Source organism: Heterocephalus glaber, unplaced genomic scaffold, assembly GCF_053883595.1.
Source record: "Heterocephalus glaber isolate CG9 unplaced genomic scaffold, H.glaber_assembly_v1.0 deba00000594, whole genome shotgun sequence".
Lineage (NCBI taxonomy): Eukaryota > Metazoa > Chordata > Mammalia > Rodentia > Bathyergidae > Heterocephalus > Heterocephalus glaber.
Window position 1 is genome coordinate 34539798 of NW_028258151.1, and position 25922 is coordinate 34565719.

The window sequence follows — 25922 nt, forward strand, 5'->3', positions numbered from 1 at the left end:
CCATTCTATTTTCAACATAGTCATCGGCTCTCACATGCAAATGGTCCTTGCATGGCTGTCCACTGTAGTATTGAGTCTGGAAACAGGCAGTCACTCCTGTGGGAATCACTCTGACCTGTTCTTTTCGCTGCAAGCAAGTTCTTCTGTGCTTACGCAGTGAGTGCTGGCTGAGACCCAGACTCGCAGGCCTCTCTGGCCACCTGGCCAAAAGGGGTGGCATTCAATCGCCCCACTTCCTTGTTAACTGTCTGGCGCAGCAGGCCCCTTTGCTGTCAAGAACAGAAATGCCAGAGGCGCATTCAGTGCTGTTTTTCATGCCCTTAGTGATTAGCGGAGGGGCTTTCTTACTGTCCACACAAACGTCCAGAAGACAGGAAAGGTGTGTGCTTCCCTCACCAGTGCACCCCTCAGACCCAGTCCTCTGAGATCCTTGGCCAAGAACACTGCAGCTTCACCCCCAGGAATCGGCTGGAGAGCTGGTGTTTGGGAAAGTCTGGGCCAGCCACAAGGCCTCAAACACAAGCGCACATTTAGTAACTCCAGAGTCTTCCAGCTTGAACAGTGGCATAGACCTTACAGACAGATCAAATGGTACCGCTGAAGGAAGCCATCCAGCCAGTGCTGGGACGCTTTGAACTCATCTGGGGATATTTCTAACTGTGGTGCCAGCGCCAGGGCAAAGGCCTGAATGTCAGCCCTGCGCACAACCAGGGCCCTGGCTCCCCTGTCAGCGATCCACTCGCAGACGAGGTCTTCCAGCTCAGGGAACAGCGCCTGCCGGCCCGACCCGCACTTGCGCTTCTTGGCGTTCCCCACGTCCACCTGCTGACTGAGGTGCGAGTACTCCGAGCGCCACTTCCGGACCATCCGGAGATCCAACTTCTTCTCTTTGCAGAAAGCTGTAAGATTCTTGCCCCGCGAGGCCTCCACGATGCCCTTCTTGTACTCGACGGAATAGCTCTTTCTTTTTGCACTCACCTTGTCTGGGGGTCAAAATATTATTCCCTTTAAGTCTACCATTAAACCAAGTGTTAACTGAACACTTATGACACAGGAGTGGCAACAAACATGATGACAAGTAAGAATGATGGGACACATGAAAGCGACGAAAAATTGCAGGCACCAAAATTCAGAAAACATTCCTTTATTTCACACAAGTGCATTAAGTACTGTACATCTGTTACAACACACGACGTACTGAGTTATGAAGATTCACAACAGACACAACCTTGTCTGTCTGCACGTGCATCTGTATTCTGGTCATCTGGCAGTAAGTCTTGTTCATCTGTTTACAGAGGCCTCTGCCTCTGGTCCACAGGTACCCGCTCGGGTATTTACAAATGATTACAATTTGTATTATCATTTAAGTATTAATATCAGTATTGTTTATTTATACTTATGTATCACTACTTTATAACTGAATACGTCCATCGTGTTGCCACCAACATACTAAATGCATCCATCTCACAGATGAGCTGAACTGGGCTTATTTTGGGGCTTGGGCTTGTATTTCCAGCATCCTGAGAAATCATGCTAGGGCTTATTTTCCAGTTAGGTCTTATTTTTGGTTAAACACAGTACCAAGTTCTAGGCTGGCATAAAGTACAAAGTGAGAAGCTCCCCTCGAAAAACAAATGAAACTCCACACATGTTAGAAGAAATAGTACAAAGCATTTTGGGTACAGAAAAAAAGCAACAAATTCTGCACTGCTCAAAATGTCTACACCAACAAGCACTCCCCTTATGGAAAAAATATAAACTGGGGCCACTAAGGTGTTCAACAAAACCTGCTGCGCATGAGCTCACTTGCAACTCCACAAGATCTAAGAGAAGGTGTAGAACAATTAAAGATCACTCTACCTGTTGCCTTCACAGCCATGGGTCTGGTGGTCATGACTGGTTTTGGAGGATTCTGAACTCTGGGCACCTCCACCACCACTTCCTGCTCATCTAGATTTCGAAAACGAAAAAAAGAAACTGCAGTCAGGGCTTGGACCAAGAAAACACTATAGGTGACAGACAGGTCCGTGGTTTCACATTGCAGATCTAAATTTCATCAACTTAAAAAAAATCAAGGCAAGGTCCCACATGGTGGCAGCGCATGCCTGTAATTCCAGCACTCCGGAGGCTGAGGCAGGAGGATTTTAAACTCGAGCCCAGCCTAGGTAACTCAGACTCTATCCCAAGATTTAAAAAAGGGCCAGGATGAAGCTCAGTGCAAAGGCCCTGGGTTCAGTCCCCAGCACAACAACAAAAAAAAGGGTATGGAAGGAAAAGAACCACTAACCCAGATGTCAATGGCTTGATCTTAGATTTCCCAGGGTCCAGAGTTTTTTTCCTACGCTTATTTTGAGGCTCCCTAAATCGCTCAGGCTGAGCTCGAACTTGGGATCCTCCTGCTTCAGCCGGGCCACGCTGCTTCTCAGTTAAGGTAACGTCTCAACACCGGAAATGGTCCCAGTGCCTAACCCTGCACGTAAGTCCTACAAAGAACTCTTCGTCCAAGATTGAGGTTTTCCTGACCTCTCCATTTTAGGGAGAACACAAGTACTTGGAAACTCGCAGGTTCCACTTCTCCATCAGTTTTGGGGACACCTGTAAATCTGGGGACACTTTGGCTTTGTCTGGCATGACAAAAAGGGTTTAACTTTTGTTTTAAATATTGGGGATGAAATCCAGGGACGCTCTGGCACTAAGCCATATCACCATCCCTTTTAAATTTTTGAGACAGGGTTTCAAGTTGTTGCCCGCGGTGGTCTCCTGCCTCAGCCTCCCGCGCAGCTGCACTCATACGAGTGCGCCAGCTTGTTCCAGTCGCTTTTCTGCTTAACAAAACCGAAAGGAAGCGGGCGAGGCACCGAAGAGACCCCGCTGGCCTCGCTGCCGCCGGGATGCGGGGGTCGCGGGCTCCCAGCGCGCTCCGCGGCGGCCATGGCGCCCGCCGCCGCCCCGACCCAGTCCGCGCCGCTTCCTGGCGTCCTCACCTTCCGAAGCGGAGTCGTCGGGGGCCGCGGCGGCCGTGATCGCGGGCGCCGTCGTCGCTGCTGCCGCCGCCGCCGCCGGGGCGGGCTGGCTAGGGGCGGCCGCCGTGGCGTCCGGTTCAGGGTCGGGATCGGGGTCGGGGTCGGGGTCCCGGCCTGGCGTGCTGCTGCGGGGCCCCGGCGGAGAGAGCTGCAGGATGGGCCTGCGGCCGGGTACCGCCCGCGACTTCTTCCCCATCGCGAGCCGGAACGCGAGCGGCGAGCGTCGGCAGCCGAGAGGGGCGGGCGCGGCGCGGTGCGTAATGAATATTCATGAGCCACAGCTCCGCCCCCGGGCCGCTGTCCCTTCGAAACCTCGAACCGGCCAAGAGTGCGCACGCGCACGCAAGCGCCCTGGGCCTTGCCGGTCTTCTGGCTCCTCCTCCTCTGCGGAAGGGCGGGCACTGACCCCGAGGTGTTAGGCGATTGGGTATTTTGACCTAGAATCAGAAGCGGTAACCAGTAGAAAAGGAAAAACTGTGGGAATCTAGCCAATAGTGAGGAAGGACCTGCGTTTTTGGTGACTTCCCGGGGAGGTAGGGTTCCACCCATGCGTTTTTCGCGGAGTCTTTTCTTTACCCGCCTTGTCCTCCATCTTGCTTCTTGCTGGGCTGTGCGCGTTGTCCTTTAAGAAGCTGTATGGGGAGTTGAGGGGAAGCTGTATGGCTTTCTGGGTTCTCCAAGTTTCCCTCTCATTATTGTGCTTACTTTGGTTTTAGCATTGGACATTACTAAGTGAGATTTATGCTTTTTTGTTGTTTTTTTCAGACAGGATCTTGACGTGTAGTTCAGGCCTTACGTATCCCAGGCTGTCCTGGAACCTGCAATCCTCCTGGCTCAGCCTCCCGCGTAGCTGGGGTTACAGGCGTTCGTCACCAGGCCTGTTGGTACCCATCTACCTCTGTGTTGTGCTTAAGAAATACCAGTGGTTGCTCTTCATAGTAGGTAACTCGGTTGCCAGTCAAGTACACTAAAAATATCAAATGTTTATTGAGCATTTACTATGTTGTGGGACTACATAACCTTTGTTCCTTTTCTCCAGCCCCATTGTGATTAAATGTGAGTTATGCTTGTTAGTTTTGAGACGCTAGATAAAAATCTGTAACAGATCTAAAGTCCCAGAGTAAACTACTCAACTCCTTGTTTGCCCGGAACTGATGTTCCGGGCACCACAATTTTTAGAACAAGCTGCAAATGTCTGCTGACCATAAATACGTGACAGTCGACCACTAACTTTTGTCCCCTTTTCTTTAACTCTATATGTTAACTTCCACCTCAACCCCCTATAAAAACAGCCTCGGATTCTGAGCCAGTTGCCTCTCTAAGCTATTTTGCTTTGGGAGTGCCGTCTGGCCAGACTAATAAAGGTATGTTTTCCAACTTGTCTGGTGTGTTCCTTCCCGGGTGTTCTTCGCTGTAGTTAGCTCCTTGGAGCGTTTGGTAAGGCTCTTGGTCTTACATTCTGAAGGCACCGCTGGGATTCCTGGGTGTGCTTCACTAGTCAGCTCCTTGGAGCGTTTGGTAAGGCCCTCGGTCTTACAATGTGACTGTGCCAGTTACTCTGCCCTTTGCTTGTAGAATCGCACTGGATTCTGACAACCACCGTATGGGATAGGCATCGTTACTGTGTTCTGTTTTGTTTTTTTGGTACCCGGGATCAAACTTGACCTTGCGCTTTCAAAGCAGGTGGCGGAACCACAGCTAAATCCCCAGCCCCTGTGTTCTGTTTTGTGATACTGAGGATTGAACCAGGGCCTTCCCACTGAGCGACATCCCCAGGTCTTTTAAAATTTCTATTTTAAGACGGTCCCACTAAGTCTAAGTTGCCAACACTAGACTCAGATATGCACCCCTCCTGCCTCAGTCTTAAAGAACGCTATTCTAAATTTTGAATGCATTCTCAAATTGATTGTTGACTGAAAAATCCACCAGTATAGCAGGGGATTTGACAAATTGGGGTTTGTCAGTTTTTTCTTGTATATAAAATGCACTTCCTTTTTTTTGTACCGGGAATGGAACTCAGGGCCTTGTGCTTGCTAGGCACCGCTAAACTACAGCCTCAGGACCACAACAAACGTTTTTGAAGAAAAATACATATATTCACGAACTTGAAATAAGGGCAGAATTAGTTTCCTTTTCTCATCTATGGGAGAGAGTATCTGGGTTTTTATGGCGTCCTGAGATTGTAGATGCCCAAGATTTCTGAAAATTTACTAGCCAACAGCAGGAGAGAATTTACCATTTTGAAGCTGTTATCAATTTTATTTTTATTTCTTGAGGAAAGAGACAGTAAAATATGGCCAGGCGTGGTGGTGCACTCTGGTAATTCCAGCACTTGGGTAGGCTGAGGCAGGAAGAGAGTAAACTTGAGACCACCTGGGCATCGTGTCAAGATGGTCTCAAAAATAAAAAGGGCTGGGCTGGGGATTTAGCTCAGTGGTGCCGGCAATTGCCTCACAAACTCAAGGTCCTGAGTTGGATCTCTGGTACCAAAAAATAAATAAATTTAAAAAAATAAAAACGCTGAGGATGTATCACACCCTGGGTTCATCCCCAGTTCAACACACACACACACACACACACACACACACACACACACACACGCATGCACAGAAAAATAAGAGCAAACTATGATAACCGACTATAGGAATTCCGAAGCCAAACCAAGGCATCTGGAAAGCATTGGTAACAGTATCCATGGGGGTTCCTGTGAGGATTAAATGAGACCACTGTTGTAAGCTCAACGCTGAACCTGGAATAAGCAGTGGTAGCTATTATTACCATAAATGAGTCATTTTTTATTTGACCATTTATTTCTTTGTTTTTCTGTACAGAGGATTGAACCCAAGGCCTTCACACTGAGCTCCATCCACAGCCTTTTTCATTTTTATTTTTTATTTTGAGACAGGGTCTTGCTAACTTGCCTAGGTTGGCCTGGAATCTGTGATCCTCCTGCCTCAGCCTCCCAAAGCACTGGGATTACAGTCGTGCCTACCACGCTGGGTAGCTAGCCTTTCATCTACACAGTTCAGGTACTGTTGTAAAACAGGCTGGAGCCAGATTTAAACACACAAGCTGCTTTCCTAGGCCCTAGGACCTAGGGCAGTGATGGCGAACCTTTTAGCGCTTTCAACGATAATAAACAGTTGGCTGCGGCATGCGTGCCACAGGTTCACCACCGACCTAGGGGAGGCATACATTCCAGAGGTAACAGTTAAAAGGACGGTTGCCAACCCTGGCTACTTCACAGAACCATTGGAGCATAGGAAACAAGAGAATCTCAGGAGGGGGTTGGGAGTGGTGTACAAGGCCTGTATCAGTTAATTTTTTAAAAAGCTGTTTAGTGCTGAGCATGTGCCTGTAATCTTGAAATCACTAAATTGCTTAGGCTAGCCTAGAACTTGTTTAAAAAAAAATTTTTTTTTTCAGATGGGGCCTTGAACTCACTGTAGCCCAGGCTTGCTTCAAACTCACAGAGATCCTCCTGCCTCAGTCTCTCAGTGTTGTGACTACAGGTGTGCATCACCAAGCCTGGCTGATCTTTACTTTTTTTTTTTCTTCCTTCTGGCCTTGGGGATTGAACTCAGGACCTTGGTGTTTGCAAGGCAGGTGTGGTGCCAATGAGCTACATCTCCAGCCCCATGATCTTTACATTTTAAAAGGGTGGTTAAGAAACAAAACAAAAAAAAGTGACAGAGCCCATGAAGGAAGTACAAAGTCTAAACTGTTTGTTGTCTGGTTCTTTACAGACTTTGTTTATATCTAGGTTCCAAATGGGGAAAGATGGCTAAAATTCCTTACTTTGAGAAACTGGGAGAAGAATACGGCATGGTCCCTTACTTCCAGGAGCCTAACAACTCAGGAATTACTGAGGGTTTTTTTTTTTTTCCGGTACTGGGGATTGAACTTGGGACCTTGTATTTGCAAGGCAGGTGGCAGAACCACTGAGCTAAATCCCCAGCAAATGATTGTATCGTTTTTTGTTTTTTTTTCGGTTCTGGGGATCGAACTCTGAACCTTGCGCTTATGAGGCAGGTGCTGGAACCACTGAGCTAAGTCCCTGGCCCAAGGGTTTTTATTTTTGTTGCCTTTTGGTGGTTCTGGGGATTGAACTCAGGGCCTTCACACTGAACCACATCCTTTTATTTTTTTTTGGTACTGGGGATTGAACTCGGGACCTTGTACTTGCGAGGCAGGTGGAGAACCACTGAGCTAAATCCCTGGCCCCACATCCTTTTTTTATTTGCTGAGTGGGTCTAAATTGCTAAATTGCCTGTCCAGATTTAAACCTGTGATCCTCCTGCCTTAGCCTCTCAGAGTTCGGGGATTACAGGGGTGAATCCTGCCGTGCAGGGCTCTGAGGGGTGTTGTTTTGTTTGGCTCTCCTGAGGACACTTCCAGCAAAACCAAAGTCTCAGGGCTGACATTTGACAAGGGAAAGCTGGGAAACACCATCATATGAATACATGTGTATTTTCAAATGTAGTCACGCTCATAGTTTACTGGTAAGTCTTTTCTTAATATTTGTTATTCATTTCAAAAGCTGAGACTTCTGGGAAGATGGCAGAGTGGTGAGCATCAGAGAAAGAGCCTCTCTGAGATCTGGTGTCCAGACATTGGAATATAGTAATGTGAGGGAGAGGAGGGAAGTGGATCCCCGGGACCCAGGATCTGAAGTGAGAATTGAAGCCCACAGGGAGAGCAGAGAGAGACTTCAACAAAGGAGGCAGCAAGCGCACTTTCTCCCTGAGCCCTGACTCACTGCTTGGGAAAGGCAACTTGAACCTGCAGACCTATAGTGACTTCTGGTGACCCGAGGCCTCACAGAGAGATGCACCAGTGGAACACAGGAGTGGATGCAGTGGACTGGAGTAAACTGCAGTGGCTGGTGAGTTATTCAGGTTCAGATGCCCCCCAGGAGAGGGTGATTGGCAAGTAGCCATCTTGGAGACGGCCAACTGAGCTCAGAACTCAGAGCAGCTATGGGCTGGCTCCGTCTAGTGGCTCCCAGTGTCACAATGAGGCTGCCAAGTTCAAGTCAGCAGGAGCTCAAGGAGTTCTAACCAGCAGGAGGCACATGGACTGGACTGTTGCTGGTTGAACAAATTGGGTTCCAGCCTCACAGCCAGAAACTAGCCTGAACATCAGTGGAACTAGGTCCAGGCTTGCTGGGATTATCCACTACCCTACTGTAAATCTACAGCTGGCTTGCTGGGATTTAACACAGATCTGGACTCTTGTCTGCCCAGGTTGTCTACCAGTGACAGCAGAGATGTGCCTTGGACATTTTTTTTTGTTTTTTTTTTTTTTGGTTTTAATATGAGTGTGAACAATTTCTAGTTTTCTTGTTCTGTCATTTCGTCCTTTCCTTTCCCTCCTCTCTTCACCAGTTTCCCAAAGTTTGCATAATCTTCCTTTGTCCTCCAGCCTTGCTTATCTCTTCCTCTTCTATTTCTCTCTCCCCCAGCCCTTTTAAAATATTTTTTTTACAGACAGTCTCACTATGTAGTCCAGGCTGGCCTCAAATTTGCAGGCAATCCTCCCACCTCAGCCTCCCAAAATGCTGGGATTACAGGGGTGGGCCACCATGACTGGCCTCCAATTGCTATTTAAGAATAAACCCCGTTTACATTCTTTCTTTAGTGAGAGGAATGTGAGTAATCTACAACATGCTGTGAATTAACAAGGGAGGTGGTCAGCACTGGAGTAGACTTGTAGCTGTTTTGCTTTTGTTTTGATGTGCAGTGCTGGGAATCACAGGCAGGTTCAGAGCTTTTCTTCTGTTAAGATTTCTAAGAGTCCAATCCCCAGCTCTGGAAATTTCTATGGAGCCCACTGGTTTGGGCAGAGCTGTGACACTGGCCTAGTGACCAAATCAAAATGGAGTCACCCATGCTAAGTCCAGGGCACTGACCTAAGGTAAGCAGTGCATGGCTGCAGGGTGGTCTGAGGGCTGTCACAGCCCAGCTACCAAGCAAGTGTGTGAGCTGCAGGATGAGGAGGTGTCCTGTGTGGCAATGCTTACAAGGCAAGTGTCTGGAGAAAGCCGTCTGCTTTTTGGGGTTTCTGCTCCTTTTAGGCTTTAGCTCTATCAGAACACGCTTTTTTTTTTTTTTTGAGACAAGGTCTCACTTTTTATTTTATTTTTTTGGTACCAGGGATTGAACTCGGGTCCTTGCACTTGCACAGCAGGCAGCGAAACCACTGAGCTAAATCCCCAGCCCTAGGTCTCACTTTGTAGCCCAGGCTGGCCTCACAATCTTCTGGATCCTCTTGCTTTAGCCTCCCAAGTGCTGGGATTACAGATGTGCACCAACATGCATGACATTCTATTGAATTTTTTCAGGACTATGAAATTGCCAGGGATGCTGGTGTACACCTGAGACCTCAGCACTTGGGAAGCTGAGGCAGGAGGATCAGGAGTTTGAGCCCAAGCTGGGCTACACGGGAAGACCTTGTCTCCAGAAAACAAAAACAAAACAATATTAAAAATAACCATACACTTCAATATCTTCCATCAACAGTACTATCGCAAAACTCATATTATTAAAAGTATACAAAAAAAAAAAAGTATACAATGTGCTGGGCACGGTGGCACACACTTGTAATCCCAGCACTTGGGAAGCTGAGGTAGGGGGATCGAGGTGTGTTTGAGATCAGCCTGGGCTACAGAGTGAGACCCTGTCTCAAAACAAAACAACATAAACATGGTATTGAAAGTATAAAAATTCAGGCCAGGGATTTAGCTCAGTGGTTCCAGTGCCTGCCTTGCAAGCTCAAGGAACTGAGTTCGATCCCCAGTACCAAAAAAAAAAAGTATAAAAGTTCAAGGCTAACCAAAAACTCAAGAGGAGTCAAAGGGCACTCACGCAAGTAGTATCCAGACCATTTCCTTGAAAGATAGATTTTAATATACAGAACAAAATCCAGGCTTTTATTATTTTTTTTGCTTTCTCCCAAATTTTACTGAATCTATCCAGTGAAGTTTATATTTTGGTTCTGTATTCAACATTATTAGACTAGCAGTCTGATCAAATCCAGCTTATTATAAATCTCAGAAGTTAGCAGAATTTACTTTGCAAGTCTGCTGCTTTTGTAAATGGGTTTCCGATTCTTCCTTAGCTAAAAGTTTACTTAACTTTTTGCCTCAAATGCTGGATTCAAAATATGATTCTCCTTTAAACAGATCCTCATCATTTACTCTAGGCAAATTAGTACTTTATTGAAGATCATATAAAAACTTCACAATAAATAAGGAAAAGAGTACACAAAATCATTGGCCTCTGTTTTCGATACAGAAAATACTTGTTGGTTCTGGACCACAATAGTCCCATTGGCACAGAAAACGTATGGCAGTCAGAGGTCTGCGTGACTGATCTCGGTGCGAGGTTGGTGAGGACAAGCTGACACTGCAGCCGCTCGGCAAGGGAGGGAGGGTTTAACCTGCAGGTAAACAGTGTCTTCCATAGTTTACAAAAGTAGAAACTCCAAAAAGCTGTGACTCCTGCACAGCGCAAAAGCAGCCGAGATCGAGGCAGTTAGCACCTGCACGAACCCGGCTCCCCTCCCTCCCCAGCGGGAGACCCCACCAGGGCAGTGGGCTGTGCCCCTGGCCACCAAGCCGCCTGCAGCACGGCCCGAGAGTGCTGGGGACACTGCGATCACAGGTTCAGCCGGAAGAGCAGATCCCGAGTGGCCTTATCAACTTTTTGCTGGTAGTCCTCTAGTTTGTCAAGGATTTTCTGAGACAGCTATAGGGAAAAGAAGGAAATCGTTACCGCCAGCTGGGGACTGAAGAAAGACCAGTGCCACCTGTCACTGTCACTTTGCCTGCTGGACATCACCTAACCGAGACGCCACCCACTCACCGCTCTGTACTCTACTCGAATCGCTGCACTTCCCTGCTACACACAGTGCTTTTAATCCTTATACACATCACCCCCACCCCTGGTACTGGGGATTGACCCCAGGGCCTTCACACTGCCCTAATCCAGAACCCTTTTTTATTTACAGATAGGGTCTTGCTAAGTCAGTAATTCACCCCGGCCAGGGTGGGATCCCCCTGCCTCAGCCTCCCAGTGTTGGGATTACAGGCATGTGCCATCACACCAGGTTTCTCCTGCCTAACACTTTGAAAAACCATTCAAGAGGAGAAACAGGGCTGGGGATAGGATGTAGCTCAGCCTAGCAATGGTGAGGCCCTGGATTCCATCCCTGGCACCACAAAAAGAAAAAAAGCATAGAAAAAAACAGAGCTAACACTCTGAATCAGTGTTTGTTTGTTTTTTTGGTACCAGGGATTGAACTGGGGACCTTGCACTTTCGAGGCAGGTGGCAGAACCACTGAGCTAAATCCCCGGCCCGTTTTTTTTGAGAGAGGGTCTTGCTATGTAGTCCAAGCTGGCCCTGAACTTGAAGAGATCCTCCTGCCTCAGCCTCCCAAGTGCTGGGATACAATTGTGCACCACCACGCCCAGCCCAGCCAGACTATTCCTGGAGGTGCTTGAAAGCCAGCTGGAAGGGGACATGGGTCCTCCCTACACGGCCTTCGGGCGTCTGAGGGCTGGGTCATGGGTCTCCTGCTTGCCCGCTGGAACAGGAGCAGGCTGTGAGCATAGCAGACTCCATCTTGTCCCCAGTGCACGTGGCCTGGGGTGCTCCAGGCTAAGGCCTCAGGAGGCGCTGTCCTGTGATGCCCACGTCAGGCCCAGTGCACTGGGTCTGTGTGAACTCGTAGCAGACAGGCCAGAGCCCACTCACCGCCAGGTTGTGGCTGTTGGCGCTGTTCTCGCCCAGGGCCTGGAGCAGCTGGTCAATGGAGGAGTACGGGAGCCACACCATTGGGGCCGTCGCCGACAGGGGGAACTGGGGGGAAAACGTCCGGTGTTCAAAGGAACCCCAGAGTGCACCCTTTCTCCTGGGGCGTTGTTCTCACAGGACTCTCTGTACAATGCGGTGCTGGGATCAAACCTAGGACAGCTCGATCACCATCTACATCTCCAGCCTTTTGGAGACAGGGTCTCGCTAAACTGGCCGGCAGGACTCAAACTTGGATCCTCCTGCCTTGGCCTCTTTCAGTGCTGGGATTATAGGGCTTAGGAGCGCACCACCACGGCCAGCCCGCTCCCCACAAGGAAGAAATGCCTGCCTGCGTGTGTGCGCATCCTTCTCTTCTCAGCTGGGGAACCTGTCCTTTCTCAGTTCAATCACTGCGGTCGATCTTATCTAATCAACCTATCAGCCAATCAACCTATCAGGTACCTGGAACTGAACCCAGGGCTTTTGCACTAACCTAGGCTTCCCACAGGTGTCCTGAAGGGACGCAAGCTTACAATCCTCCTGCCTCAGGCTCCTGGCGTGTTGGGATTAGAGCTCGTGTCACCACACATGGCTTCGCTAAGTTCACTCATTCATTTTGAGACAAGGTCTCACTAGGTAGCCCAGGGTGGTCTCAAACTCTCAGCTATCCCCCTCCCTCAGGCTCCCAAGTGCGCCACCATGCCCAGCTCAAACCAGTTTTGATGGAGGAAGAGGAACCCTCTTCCCACTTTGTTTAGATCCTGCAGTGCCAGTATTTGGTTGTGTCACAACTGGCGAAGCTTGAAGCCCACAGTGCACACGCAGTCTGCTTTCAGAGCCTCACGTTCCCGAGCGCGGTGACACAGGCGTCAGGACACCTCCGTGCGCCCACCTCGATTCCGAAGTACTGGTGTCCTTTCCCTAGCACGGCATCCACATATTCGGAGACCAGGTCCACGGCCTCTTCCAACAGGTCATACTTCAGGTACAGACGGAGCAGCTCAGCGGCATCGACTTTCTGTAAGAAGCCAGGGTTGGAGCTGTGCCCTGTGCTCCTGGCCTGGCCTGGCCTGGCCCTCACCCGCCCCCACCTGAGGGTACCTCAGGGGCTGGTCTGCCACCTGGCCCGGGAGGCTGTCTGCTCAGTGCCTGCCCACCCCGGGATGGAAGCTTGGGAAGCCAGCAGGTCTCCCTGGCGGGCGGGAGCTGAGTGACACATGTTCACGTCAGCTCCCAGCCACAGAGATGGACAGTTTGGAGAATGTGCGAGAAGCAGCAGTGCCGTACGGGCCTTCCTCCCACGGGGCAGAAGGGCCCTGCTTCTCACCTGGATGACTTGCTAAGTCTGGGATGGGACCCAGGACACATCCTTGTACATATACATATTTTGGTGGTGTGGGGATTTTGAGACAGGTAGGTCTCACTATGTAGTCCCTTGGCTGGCCTGCAACTCACGGGAATCCTCCTACCTTAGCCTCTGGTGTGCTGGGATGATAGTGTCTATTTTATTTAATTTTAATTTTATTTTTTGTTTTGTTGAGACAGGGTCTTGCTATGTAGTTCATGGTGGCCTTGAACTCACTATGTAGCCCAGGCTGGCCTCAAACTCACAGCCATCCTCCTGCCTCAGCCTGCTGAGTGCTGGGATGGCAGGCGTGCGCCACCATGCCCGGCTGCAGAGTCTATTTTAAAGACGTCCAGCACGCACTATTCAGATGCAGGTGATTGGCTGTATTGGGATATAGTTTGCACCCTGAGGTCAGGAGCTGGGGAGGCTTGGCCCTAACGTGGCTGATGCTGGGAGGGGCGGGCCTGTGTGGTGTGAGGTCCCCAGGCTCCCAGCCCAAGGAGAATCATGCTGCCCTCAGGAGTAAGAGCGTGCACGCCGGAAGGGGTCTCAGCCCTGAATGCCCGCTGGCCTCCATCTGGCACACACAGAGGGCCTCACCGGAGGCCAAGGGGACAGGGCCAGCAGCTCCTGGACTCTCGGCTTCTAAAATGGTGCGCTGATAAGGCTGCTAATGTCAGCCAGCCTCAGGAATTCTCATGGCAATAAAAACCACACTAACACGTGATCCATGAACTCAGGTTTTTTCTCTTTTTGAGACAGGGTCTCACTATGCAGCCAGGCTGACCTCGAACTCATGGTGATTCTCCTGCGTCAGCCTCTCAAGTGCTGGGATTACAGGCATGCACCACCACACCTATGAACTCAGTTTTTTTTTTTTTTTGGTACCAGGGATTGGACTCAGGACCTTGTGCTTTTGAGGCAGGCAGCAGAACCACTGAGCTAAATCCCCGGCACGAATTCAGTTTTGATAGCACTGATTTAGAGAAACACTGTGTCAGATTAGAAAACAGCTCCCAGGCTAGGGATTTAGCTCAGTGGTTCTGCCGCCTGCCTCGCAAGCGAAAGGACCAGAGTTTGATCCCCCATACCAAAAAAAAAAAAAAAAAAAATCTGGAGTAAGGAAGGAGATAACACGCCCTGGGCATGCTCATTATTCTACACAGAAATTCATCCTTCCTGAGCACACAGCAGGTAATAAAGTAACCCAGCTGCCAACCTTCAGAACTTTCAATGCCCAGGGGCCCGTGTAGCAGTGAAGTTACATTGTTCTCAGTGATTTCAGCTGCGATTGAGAAGCTGCCTGAAATGTCGGTGTGGCCCCATAAATTATCATCCCACCTTTTGCTTTTTAATAATCTCATTATTTACTTATTTTTGGTGGTACGGGAATTGCACTGAGCCACATCCCCACGCCCCCTGCCCCATTTCTTTTTTTTTGGTACCAAAATCCCCGGCCCCTTTTTAAAAACATTTTGAGGCAGGGTCTCACTAAGTTGCCTGGGGTGGGCTCTAACCTGTACCCCTCCTGCCTCAGCCTCCCAGAGCGCTGGGATTACAGGTGTGTGCCACTGTGCCTGGCTTCCCTAAATCATTTACAATGGTTACAGTAGGGAGGCTCCTCACCTCTTCAGTGAGGTGAAGACAGCACATACCTTGTAACTGTTGATGAGCCAGTTAGGCAGGGGCACGCCGTGTGACAAGAGCTTGTTGATCACACACTGGTGGTACAGGTTATTCTGCATCTTGTACCTTTCTAGGTACGTGGACAGCAGTCGCCACGCTTCATCTGTAGCGCTTGAGGAAAAGCGAAAAGAACATATGCGCTTCAGTTTCCCAGGTGGGACTGGGGCTGAACCCAGGGTCTTTGCGCTGGCTGCATCCCTAGCCCAGGAAGAAGCAAGTGAATCGTTAACAGTGGAGTGGAGACCCCTGAGCGGGGCCGGGTGCCTTGGGACAGTACTAGAAACCAGAGCAAGTGGATGTACCATATGATCTGTTTATTCAGGATTTCTTTAAAAAAAAAAAAAAAGAAAAAAGAGAGCAGCTTAGATCGCTGGTCCCTGAATTCTGCAGATGCCCTGACTGAGAATCGAGTGGCAGGAAATGTTTCAAGCTGTTCGTTTGTTTACTCCTGGATTTAGACAGGGTCTTGCTCTACAGTTCAGGCCGGCCCTGACCTTGATATGTGGCCTAGGCTGGCTGGGATGGCAGGCGTATGTCACCACGCCCAGCTGCCCAGGTTGGTTCTGAACTGTTGAGCTCAAGGGACCCTCCCCCCTCAGTCTCGAGTAGTGAGGACTACTGGCGTGGGCCACTACACCCAGCGAAGAGCACTTTCTCCCTTTCTTTCTCTGTAGTCCTGGGGATAGAACCTAGGGCAGCTCTACCACTGAGTGACGTCCCAACCCTTCTTATTTTTTATTTTGAGATTGTGTCTTGCTGCTAAGTTGCCCAGGTAGGACTCAAACTTGTGATCCTCCTGCCTCAGCCTCTTAAGTGCTGGGATAAAAGTAGTTTCTTTTTTTTTTGGTACTGGGGACTGAACTCAGGACCTTGCACTTTGTGAGGCAGGTGAGGTACCCCTAAGCTAAATCTCCAGCCCAAAAGTACTTCTTGAGAACATAATACACTAAGTTTTGAGAAAGGGGATGTGGAAGAGACATTTCATAGGCAAAGACATCCTAGTTTGAATGTTAACCTGATTGGAAAGTCTCCTGCTTTTATCAAAACTCAGCCAAAAAGGGAAGAAAGAGAAAAGTGCAACCATGTGTGCAGAACAGTGGGATCAGAGAAAGGGAGCTGCGCCCTGACACGGGCCCGGGGGGAAGCAGGGCCCTACCTGGACTCCTTTGTGGTGACCACGGAGGACAGCTGGTTGGCCGCCAGCCAGGCCCAGGCCTCAGCCTGTGCGTTGTCCCCGGCCAGCTGCAGCCGGATGCACCTGCAGGGAGAGGGCGCCTGTGAGCGCTGCGCAGGCTCCGCTGTACTCTCCTAGCAGAACTAGAGGGATGGGACGGGACCGGACGGTGACTAGCTTGAGGCTGCAGCTGGATCCACAGCGGAGTGCTGGCTCCTCCTTCTCCTTGAGCCTCACAAGGACTTGCTGCACGGACTGAGTAAAACTCCTCTCTAAACTGCACGTGGCTTGTAGGCCACTGGAGCGCGATCGTCACCTCACAGGAGTGGAAAGGTGACATCCCGTGTGAATGTGTGAAAAGGTCACTGCACATACTTGAAAGTAAGCCCCTCGAAGACTGGCGTCAAGGGCAGCCTGAAGGCCTGGCAGAGTGAGATGGCGGTGTCGAAGAGGCCGGCCTGCACCAGGAGAGTGACCATCTCCTCCGCCGATGAGCTTCCTGTGCGAGCGGGAGCCAGCTTTAGTGCTCCAGTGTTAGTGCATGGGGCACAGGAAGCAGGCCTGAGGCCGAAGCCAGGGACTCGCACTTCACACCCAGCAAGTGTTTTCCGGCCGGGGGCACCATGATGGGGTCCTACCTGCAACTGCAACTGCTGCCGGGTCGTGGCGAGCCAGCACGAGCCGAATGTGGGCCAGGGAGCACTCCTTCTCCAGGTCTGCCAGCTCCAGGATCTCCACCTGCCGAGCGGCTGGGGCCGAAGGAAAAGACTCAATCCCCACACTTGGGCAGTGACCAGCTGAACCTAAGCTGTCAGTTCCACAGAACACTGCTGTTCCAAGGCAGAAAGGAAGGAAGGAGAGGGGGCTTGGAAAAAGCTAAGTTAAGAAACTCATCCACATGGCCGAGTCAGACAACTCCTGCCTCATTGGCAGTGGCAGTGAGGCCAGGGCTTCTCGGGCACAGACAGGTCCCACTCCTGGACTCTGCCACTACGACTATGCCATCTCCACCAGGAAGCGCACATGCCCCGGGAAAGAAGCAGTATGAAAGCAGGTGTGTCCCATCCACACCTCAGCACATACTGAGATGTACCCCTAGCCTCATGGACTCTTGGATGGGACTTTGGGCATGACTGGATCATGGGTTCTGGTACTGGGTCAGTCCACTGATGGTTTAGCAAGGTTCTGGTGTGGATGATGGACTTACTGAAGCCAGAAGACCCACCCTGGTTATGGGTGCCACCAACCACAGGCTTGTAGCCTGGTTGGAATTAAAAGGGAAAGAAGAAGGAAGGCTGCTTCCTGCCTGCCCTGCCATGGACTGTTTCTCCTCCTCCAGGCCCCTCTGCCATTCCGCCCTGCCTCGGAGCCAGCTGACTACGGACTGAAACCTCTACAAACTCCGAGACAAAATAAAATGCTCCTCCTCCAACTTGTGGTTGTCGGGTATTTTGTCCTAACAACAAGAAAGTAATTAAGGGGGGCCGGGGATTTAGCTCAGTGGTTCCACTGCCTGCCTCGTAAGTGCAAGGTCCTGAGTTCGAAAACCAGTACCAAAAACAAAAACAAAAACAAAACAAGAGTGTTGTCATGTCTCGATGTAACATCAAGGAACCTATGGCGAAAGGTTTGCTGCTGGGCTGATTCAAATGCAACAGGCACCAAAAATACCCCACTCTCGTTGTGTACGTGTCTTCATCACTCTCATCATCATACAGCACTGTCAAAGTGCTCCAGGCTTTTAGCAGATTAGAACGTTGAAAATAAACTAAAGGAATTTCACTGCCTTTTAAAAGGCCTGTACCGTGTATAATATGACACATAACAACATTGTAATGATGATGTAACAAGCATTATAATATAAGGTATACACCTTCATCTAGGTCTCCTCCAATATAACAGAGCCACTCACCAGCCAGACCGGTGTGAGGCCCCACTCACCTGGGGTGGCCGTGCACTCGCCATCATGATTCCTCTTGGGGGATGTTCCAGGACGATCATACTGGAAGACAAAAGAGATTTACCTGTGAAAATTAGTGTTTTTAGTTAGATATTATTAACTGAATTGAAGCTTTCATGCGTAAGTTCTCTCAGTAGGAATTATTTTTATTTTTGCAGTACTGGGGACTGAACCCAGGGCCTATGCAATGAGCTACATTCCCGGCCCATTCTATTTTTTATCTTGGATCAGGGTCTCACTAAGTCCCTGAGTTGCCCAGGCTGGGCTGGAACTTGTAATCCTCCTGCCTTTGCCTCCCAGAGTGCTGGAATTACAGGTGTGTGCCACCAGGCCTGGCTTCAGTAAAAATTATTTTTATTTTAGCCAGCACAGCAATTCTTAGAGGTACTGGAACTATCAGACAAAGAAGTGGAGTGTTTTGCCAAGTTGGTTATTTAATGTGTTCCTGAGTCCAGGGCCCTGGATTTGTCCTCCATATATTTATATCCTTTTTTTTTTTTTTTTGGCATCAGGGATTGAATTTAGGATCTTGTGCTTGCAAGGCAGGCGTGGTACCGTTGAGCCAAATCCCTGGCCCTCCCCTCCATATAAATCAGGTGATTTTCCTTGGTTACAGAGTCCTAGTCCCCACTGGTAACCTGGGTAACAGCCTGGCAAATGCAGGAACTACACTAACCAAGGAGCTGGGCACTGGTGACCAGTCAGCACAGCAGGAAACTCCAAGCGTGTGTCTTTTAATTCAGTAACCGTCGCTGAATTAAGAATATGATTGAGGGCTGGGGATTTAGCTCAGTAGTTTTGCCGCCTGCCTCGCAAGTGCAAGGACCCGAGTTCGATCCCCGGTACCAAAAAAAAAGAATTGATCAAAATAAAAGTGGCAAGCACTCATTAAGGACTTTCTGTAGGCCAGACACATCATTATTCTTTTTCGTTTATTTTTCCTTTTTTTTGGTACTGGGGATTGAACTCAGGTCCTTGCGCTTGTGAAGCAGGGGGTAGAACCAGTGAGCTAAATCCCCGGCCCTTTTTTGTTTATTTTTGAGACAGGGTCTCAGTATGTAGTCTAAGCGGGCCTTGAACTCACTAGGTATCCCAGGCTGGCCTCAAACCTGCAGCGATCCTCCTGCCTCGGCCTCCTGAGTGCTGGGATACCAGGCATGCACCTCCATGTCTGGCTGCTGCTGTCCCTGTTCTAAGCAATGTACTCATATTATCGTCTTCCAGCCCCAGACAATGTTCCATATGGCCGATGCTGTCCAGCCTACTCTACACCAGAGGAGAATGGAACTGCAGAGATTCGGGAGCTTGTCTGAAGCCAGGCTCTCTAACCTGAAACCACCCTGGCTGACGTTCTTCCACCAAGAGCCTGAACTTGGGAGTTAAGGAACAGTGACCTGTGCTGTGACCTGCTGCAAAAGAAGTAGTTACCATACTCCTCAGGAGAAATCTGAAATAAAACAAAGCGATAAGGAGGGAAAAGCAGAGATGAAGCGAACCCAACCCGAATCCACAGCTCCGTACCACTGCGCCCGCAGCTGGCCGCACGATCCACGCGTACTCTGGGCGGATGAGGCGCAGGCAGTTGAGGGCGGCCAGGTAGCAGCTGCCCTGCTTCTCGAGTCCCCGCAGCGTTCGGACCTCTCTGCCCAGTCGGGTTCCGTACTCAAACATCACCGTGCCAGCTGTGGGGCAGGAATGAAGGAGAATTAAAAAATGTTCTCTTTGGAGAGACCGAGAACTAGTTACACCCATCAAATATTAAAAGACTAGGGCTGGGGATTTAGCTCAGTGGTTCCGCTGCCTTCTTTGCAAACTCAAGGTCTCAAGTTCGATCCCCGGTACCAAAAAACGAAACAAAACAAAACAAAAAATTTAAAAGACTAAGTTGAATTTACTTAGAGCTACAGAAAAGACATCATGTGTGGGAGACGGGTGTGAGAGTACACACTTGTAATCCCAGCATTCTAGGAGGCTGAGGCAGGATGATTCCAAGTTTGAGCCTAGCCTGGAAGATTTAGAAACCTAGGAAGACCAGGTTTTAAAAAAAAAAAAGAAAAGATCATGTGTTGGTGATGATGTGGAGACATGGCAACTCTTGTGTGCTACTGCTAGAAGCATGAAGGGTCCAGGTGCCGAGGAAAGCAACATGGCAGGTCCTCAGGAATTAAACAGAACTATTGCAGGCTACAGCAATCCTGCTTCTGGGTGTATACCAAAAAGAACTGAGGACAAGGACATTCATTTACTGTGTGGTATTAGGGATTAAACCAGGGCCCTTACACTGAGCTACACCCCAGCCCATTTTTATTTATTTATTATTTATTTATTTGTGTTTTTGAGACAGGGTCTCACTGTGTAGCTCACGCTGGCCTTGAACTTACTATGTAGCCCAGGCTGGGCTCAAACTCTTGGCTATCCTCCTGCCTCAGCCTCCTGCGTGCTGGGATTACAGGAATACACCAGCAGGCCTGGCCCCAGCCCTTTTTAGCTTATAGTTTTGAGAGAGGACCTCATTAAGTCACTAAACTGTCCAGGTGGGGCTTGAATTTGTGATCCTCCCCTGATAGCCTTCCAGAGTGCTAGGATTACAGACATGAGCCACCATGCTTGGCTCACCTTCTTATGTTTATAAAACTTTAGCTACAAGGGTTGGATGAAATCCTGCAAAATCCATTGTTTTAGAACAACATGGGACACAAAAACTAAACAGCACTTAAAAATTTTTTTAAGCTGAGAGGCTTGAGGCCGGAGGATCCCAAATTCAAGTTCCACGTGGGGAATTTAATGAAATTAAAATTGTCTTAAAATAAATAAAAAGGGCTGAGGATTGTAGCTCAGTGTGAGGGTCCTGATTTCAATCCCTAGTACCAAAAATGAAACAAAAAGAAAAAAAAAAAAGAACAGTTTTTAAGTAAGACTATTTAAAAACTAAACAAAAAGTGCCAGTATTTTCCTTTCAAAATATGTAAGACACCATGTTAGAAGCACAGCCTGGTTTCTAAAGACCTGAACGTTACCAGGCGTTGTGACACATCCCTGAAATCTCAGCTCTTTAGGAGGCTGAGGAAGGAGGATCACAAGTTCTAGTCTAGCCTGGGCACCTTAGTGAGACCTTGTCTCCAAACACAAAATAAAAAAAAGGGCTGGGTGTGTAATTCAGTGGTGAACGCCCTGGATTCAATCCCAGCATTGCCAAACAAACAAACAAGTGAGCAAACAAACAAAAAACAATCTTAAGAGGACTACCACATCCTCTTCAAAAATACCAGCGTCATCAAAGGCAAAGTAAAGCTAAAAGAAATGCTCCCGAGTAAGAGTCTAAAGAGAAATAATAGCTAAATAACTAAATGTATGACCCTGGGTCAGGGGTGAGGACAGGCGGGGAGGAATGCATTATAGAAACCATTATGGCCAGGAGCACTGTAATCCCAGCAGTCTGGAGGCTGAGGCAGGAAGACCGCAAGTTCGAGGCTAGCCTGGGTTACACAGTAAATTTAAGTCCAGCCTGGGCTACATAGTGAGACCCTGTCTCAAAACTAAATGAAAACTAGAAATATTATTATAATTATCATAATCTGAATATGAACAGCATATAACAATAACACTGCATAAATTTTAAATACTAAAGTACCCACATTTCCTTAAACTGATAATTATATCACGGTTGCATAAGAGAATGCTCTGAGGAGAGACATGTGAAGTATTTACGTGGTAAGAGTCATGCTTGTGCAACTGTTTCTCAGAACCAGGAATCGAACTTAGGGACTCGCACTTGCTAGGCAGACGCTGCCCCGCTGAGCTACATCCCCGGCTCATAACTTACGGTCAAAAGGTGAGAGAGGAAGGAGAGAAGACAGACGGGGTGAGGTGGTAAAACGTTAATGACTGGTGAAGGGTGTAATACAGGGTGTTCTCTGTGCTACTGTCCTAGCTTTTCTGTACACTTGAAAACTTTTAAATGAAAAGACTGAGAGGCTGGGGTATAGCTCTGCAGTACAGCTTGAAAAGAAATTCACTAGGAAATAGGGATATCATTGATAACCCTAAATATCAAATATACTCCTCTCTTTAAGGCTTTCCATAAGATCGAGGGATTGACAACACACCCGCCACTACCAAGGAACACTATGATATTCAGGTGAGCAAAGCAGATGAAAACTGAGAAATTTGTTTCAGGAACTGAAATACGGGTGGAAGGCGCCCAAGTGAAAAATGACACAGGAAGTTGAAACTAGCTGTGAGAGTTCAAGGTCTCTCTAGTGAAAAAGCTAAGGTTTCCTTTACTAGCAGTCAAGAACTGCGTGCAATACCACCTCACTGGAAATGACGGAATAGTCTAGAACAGGAGGGAGTATATATTTTCAAAGCCAATATGTAAGCTTCAAAAGGGTGAAGTAAGCTAATCTTGTATGTTAACATAATTGAACACACTGTATTGGGGGTGTGCTGGGGCTCGAACTCAGGACCTTGCACTTGGCAGGCAGGTGCAGCGCCACTGAACTGCATGCCCAGCTGTACGTGGTACTTTTGTAAAGCATGATTATAGTAACGAGGAGGCCTCAGGCTGGCGCCTGGCTCAAAACCCACCTTTGCGGAAGTTGTGGCGGTGGATGTGGAAGGCGTAGAGAAGCTCATAGTAGTTGTGAGTCGTGAGGTCCACGGCTCTGGCCCGCGATTCAATTATGCCCACCACCTGAAAGGGGGAAGCGAGGGGACGCTGAGGTTAGCACAGTGCCGGGGACAAGCGGTGCCTCTGGCTGGTGGTGGCCGACTGAACCCACCTCGTTGTGCAGGTTCACGTAAGGAAACTCCACAAGGTCCTGCAGCTGCGAGCGCTCACAGAGGACGACCACCAGCTGCCGTAAGCAGTCCAACTGCCTGTGGGCAAGGGACAAAGGGCGCTGTCACGGTGGGATGCAGCTGGTGCACTGCCTTCCCCAGAGACCCTGAACTCACCTGCTGGAGTCAGGAATCTGGGTCAGGGCCTCATACGCCTGGCTGTTGTGACCCAGATCCAAGTGATGTTTGAAGATGCATGTCCTTAAGGTGGCCTAGATAGCAAAAGAGAGCAAGAGAAACTAAAATACCATCTCCACAGAGAACTGCCCAGCACAGGAACTGCAGTTTGCTCTTACCTGACCTTTCCAGTCGTCACCTGCTTCTGTTATTGCTGCTGTAGCCAACTGGATGACCAGCTCAGGCAGCCCGACGATGTCCAGCAGGCGCAGAACCTAAGCAGACAGAGCAAACGCTGTTAAAATACACAGTGGTGGTGCTCCAAACTGAAAGATGTTTCCAAATTAACTAGAGAGATCCGGGTAAGGTAGGATGAAGCCGAAGGTACTGAGCAGGGGGTACTGGGTGTGGCCCGGTGGTGCCCTACTTATTACCGTGCGAGGCTAGGTTTAGCCCCAGGACCACAAAGAAGCAGAGCTGCTGAGGTGGGCAGGGGGCCATCTGCCCTTCAGTCCTCTCGTTACAGACTCGCTGTGAGACCTGCTTGTCTTTCCAGTAATACAAGCGGAAAGGCTCTCCAGTTGGATAAATTTGGATGGACTGAGTTAGGGTTAACACAGATACAGATGAAGTGAAGAGATAAACCTAACACGCCCTCCGTAGATCAGCACAAAAACTACTACTGACCAACTTTTTTATTTTTAGAGCCCAGGGCGTCACCCACATGAGACAAGTGCTCAGCCTGAGCTACACTCAGCCCTTACAAGAACTATGAGTGAATAGTAGGGCTTTAGACTGTCCTTTTCCTTCCTTTGTTTTTGTCTTGCTATGTGCTCCAGGCTGGCCTCAAACTTGCAGCAATCCTCCTGCCTCAGCTTCCTGAGCTCTGAGATTACAGGTATGCACCCCCACGCCTGGCTCTTTTTCTCTTTAAAACACAGGGTGTCACTATGTTGTTCAGGCTGCACCCAAATCCCAGGCTGCAGAGGTTCTTCTGCCTCAGCCTCTTGGGCACTGGGCGTAGTGGCATCACCATACGCAGCTCTGACCTTTGACAAATGGGACAAAGTGAGCTCCTGAAGACATGGCTGTAAGAAGCAGGGTTCACACTGTGACTTCCCACTCTGGGTATTCACTGTACAGGAGGACAGTGTCACGGTGGGAGTCCTGGCCTCAGGCCTCGGCATGCAGAGCCGGCCATGGTGTGATTTCCGACACCCTCACAGCGCGGCAGTCGTATGCTCAGAGTACCAGTTCCATGTGTGCTGTCTCTTCTCTGTGCTGCCCACATGGCAGTACCAGGAGGTGGGGCGCAGCCTGGAGTTCACAGCCCTGTTCCCAGGGCCTGATGCCAGTATCCCGCGCATGGCTGCTCGCAGCACACTTTTCCTGCTTCCTTCTTGGGACTGGACCCAGCCAGGGCTCACACTCTGATCTGCTATATCACCAGCCCGCACCCCTTTTAAGTTTTGAGACTTGCTATCCTCCTGCCTCAGCCTCCCGAGGAACTGGGGTAACAGGCGTGTGCCACCATGCACGAGTAGGATTTACTGAAGGTACACAGACAATTTCCCTGCAGGTCGAACATCCCTAGTGAAAAATCGGAAATCTGAAATGCTCCAATCTGAAACAGAGTGCTGTGTGCTCCCGCGCAAGGAGAGCTCCACATCTGACCTCACATGAGAGGCAGAAGCCTGGACGCAGCACTTAGGGTAAGTGTGCCAGGTGTGTGCGGCGCAGTGGTCTATGGAACAAAGGAACTGGTATGGACGTGGGTTCTCTCCCCAGGATATCTTACAAAGTGTATGCAAGTACAAAAAAAGCCCAGAATGCAAATCATTTGTGGCCCCAAGCATTTCCGGTAAGGGACAAAGGCTGCAGATGAATGTGAAGCACAGTGAATAACACCAGTCTTAGAAAACCCTGAAGACCATTTTTAGTGAACACCGATCTTTGAACTTTTGATTATCCGTTCCATTTAACCTGCATCCACCCTCCCCTAAATGTGAACAGGTGTGTATACATATATATATATATATCCCCCCCACTACTGGGGATTGAACCCCACGCCTTAGCACTGAGCTACATCCTCAGCCCTTTTCTATTCTGAGATACGGTCTTGCTAAATTGCTTCTGGGAAAATCCAACTTCCAATCCTCCTGCTTCAGCCTCCCAATGCTTGGATTGTAGGTGTGTGCCCCACGCCTGGCTGGGTTCTACTTTTTATTGAAGTACCAAGCTGGTTGAATGTTCACAAGGTAACACATCCATGTTACCAGCATGCAGTTAGGAATTTTATCAACAGTTCAAAGCTCACGGAGTCTCTAGGCAAGTCCACTTTTCTTTTCACAGAGAAGTGCAGGGATAGCTGCACTGCATTTCCGGTGCTTTTCTGCACAGGTGTGGCGGCCACACCACCCAGCCCACCTTGTCGTAATACTGCATCCTGGGGCTGGACTCCACCTCCCCCTCCTCGGAGCGGATCAAGCGGTCTAAGAACTCCTCCTTGCCCACTTCCGATGCCGCCTGACAGAAGCACTCCAGGGCCTGGAGGAAGAAAGACACAGAGCAGCTGCGGGGTTATTTCAGTTCTTGTTTCTTTTCTTTTCTTTTTCTTTTTGGTACCAGGAATCGAACTTGGGACCTTCCACTTGTGAGGCAGGCTGCGGCACCACTGAGCTAAATCCCTGGCCTTTATTTCAGTTCCTGTGATGCACATGAGCAATGCATGTGCTGAGCAAAGTCAAAACAGAAACACAATCACTCAAGATGGGCTACTACACTCATTCCCTAACAAATTTAGATTTGGATATATGACTTGAATTATATTTCTTTTCTAAATGCTATCAATGAAAAAATAAAAGACTGGTGGATACATATGTAAGAAAACACCTCCAGCTGCATGTTAGCAGGTGTCGAATTTGGGTGGTAGGTATGTGACTGTTCACTGTTGAAACTCTGGAAGCTTCTGCATACTTA

General features: G+C 49.1%; 2 protein-coding genes and 1 long non-coding RNA gene across 12 annotated transcripts in view; 1 reads left to right on the forward strand and 2 right to left on the reverse strand.

Annotated features, from left to right (window-relative positions):
- The window catches only part of Fnbp4 (formin binding protein 4), a 28946-nt gene extending 25683 nt beyond the window's left edge, over positions 1-3263 (reverse strand). For 4 of the 8 annotated variants that reach the window (XR_015448864.1, XR_015448863.1, XM_087205071.1 and 1 more), the window contains exons 1-2: positions 2985-3261; positions 1861-1950 (exon numbers count right to left, since the gene is read on the reverse strand). Coding sequence is in view for 4 of the 8 variants with exons in the window: in XM_087205071.1 (XP_087061197.1) it covers positions 1861-1950; positions 2985-3219 (325 nt within the window). In the remaining 4 variants the exon portion in view is untranslated. Of the gene's footprint in view, positions 1-1860; positions 1951-2984 lie in introns of all 8 variants that reach the window. The other 4 variants (XR_015448862.1, XR_015448861.1, XM_087205072.1 and 1 more) reach the window with 2 other exon arrangements.
- A 72-nt stretch (positions 3264-3335) lies between these two features.
- Positions 3336-4400, forward strand: LOC147829576 (uncharacterized). Its single transcript, XR_015448873.1, has 2 exons — positions 3336-3556; positions 3789-4400. It is a non-coding gene; the product is annotated as an uncharacterized LOC147829576 (long non-coding RNA).
- Positions 4401-9908: 5508 nt separating this feature from the next.
- Nup160 (nucleoporin 160) overlaps positions 9909-25922 on the reverse strand; it is a 39624-nt gene continuing 23610 nt past the window's right edge. For 2 of the 3 annotated variants that reach the window (XM_004851811.4, XM_087205069.1), the window contains 14 exons: positions 25371-25490; positions 23123-23218; positions 22944-23038; positions 22769-22865; positions 22575-22680; positions 19509-19669; positions 17969-18029; positions 16666-16776; positions 16403-16526; positions 16010-16111; positions 14823-14964; positions 12712-12837; positions 11781-11885; positions 9909-10771 (listed from right to left, as the gene is read on the reverse strand). In XM_004851811.4, coding sequence (XP_004851868.2) covers positions 10682-10771; positions 11781-11885; positions 12712-12837; positions 14823-14964; positions 16010-16111; positions 16403-16526; positions 16666-16776; positions 17969-18029; positions 19509-19669; positions 22575-22680; positions 22769-22865; positions 22944-23038; positions 23123-23218; positions 25371-25490 — 1536 coding nt within the window. In that variant the 3' untranslated portion in view covers positions 9909-10681. Of the gene's footprint in view, positions 10772-11780; positions 11886-12312; positions 12654-12711; positions 12838-14822; positions 14965-16009; positions 16112-16402; positions 16527-16665; positions 16777-17968; positions 18030-19508; positions 19670-22574; positions 22681-22768; positions 22866-22943; positions 23039-23122; positions 23219-25370; positions 25491-25922 lie in introns of those variants that run through there. The other variant, XM_087205070.1, reaches the window with a different exon arrangement.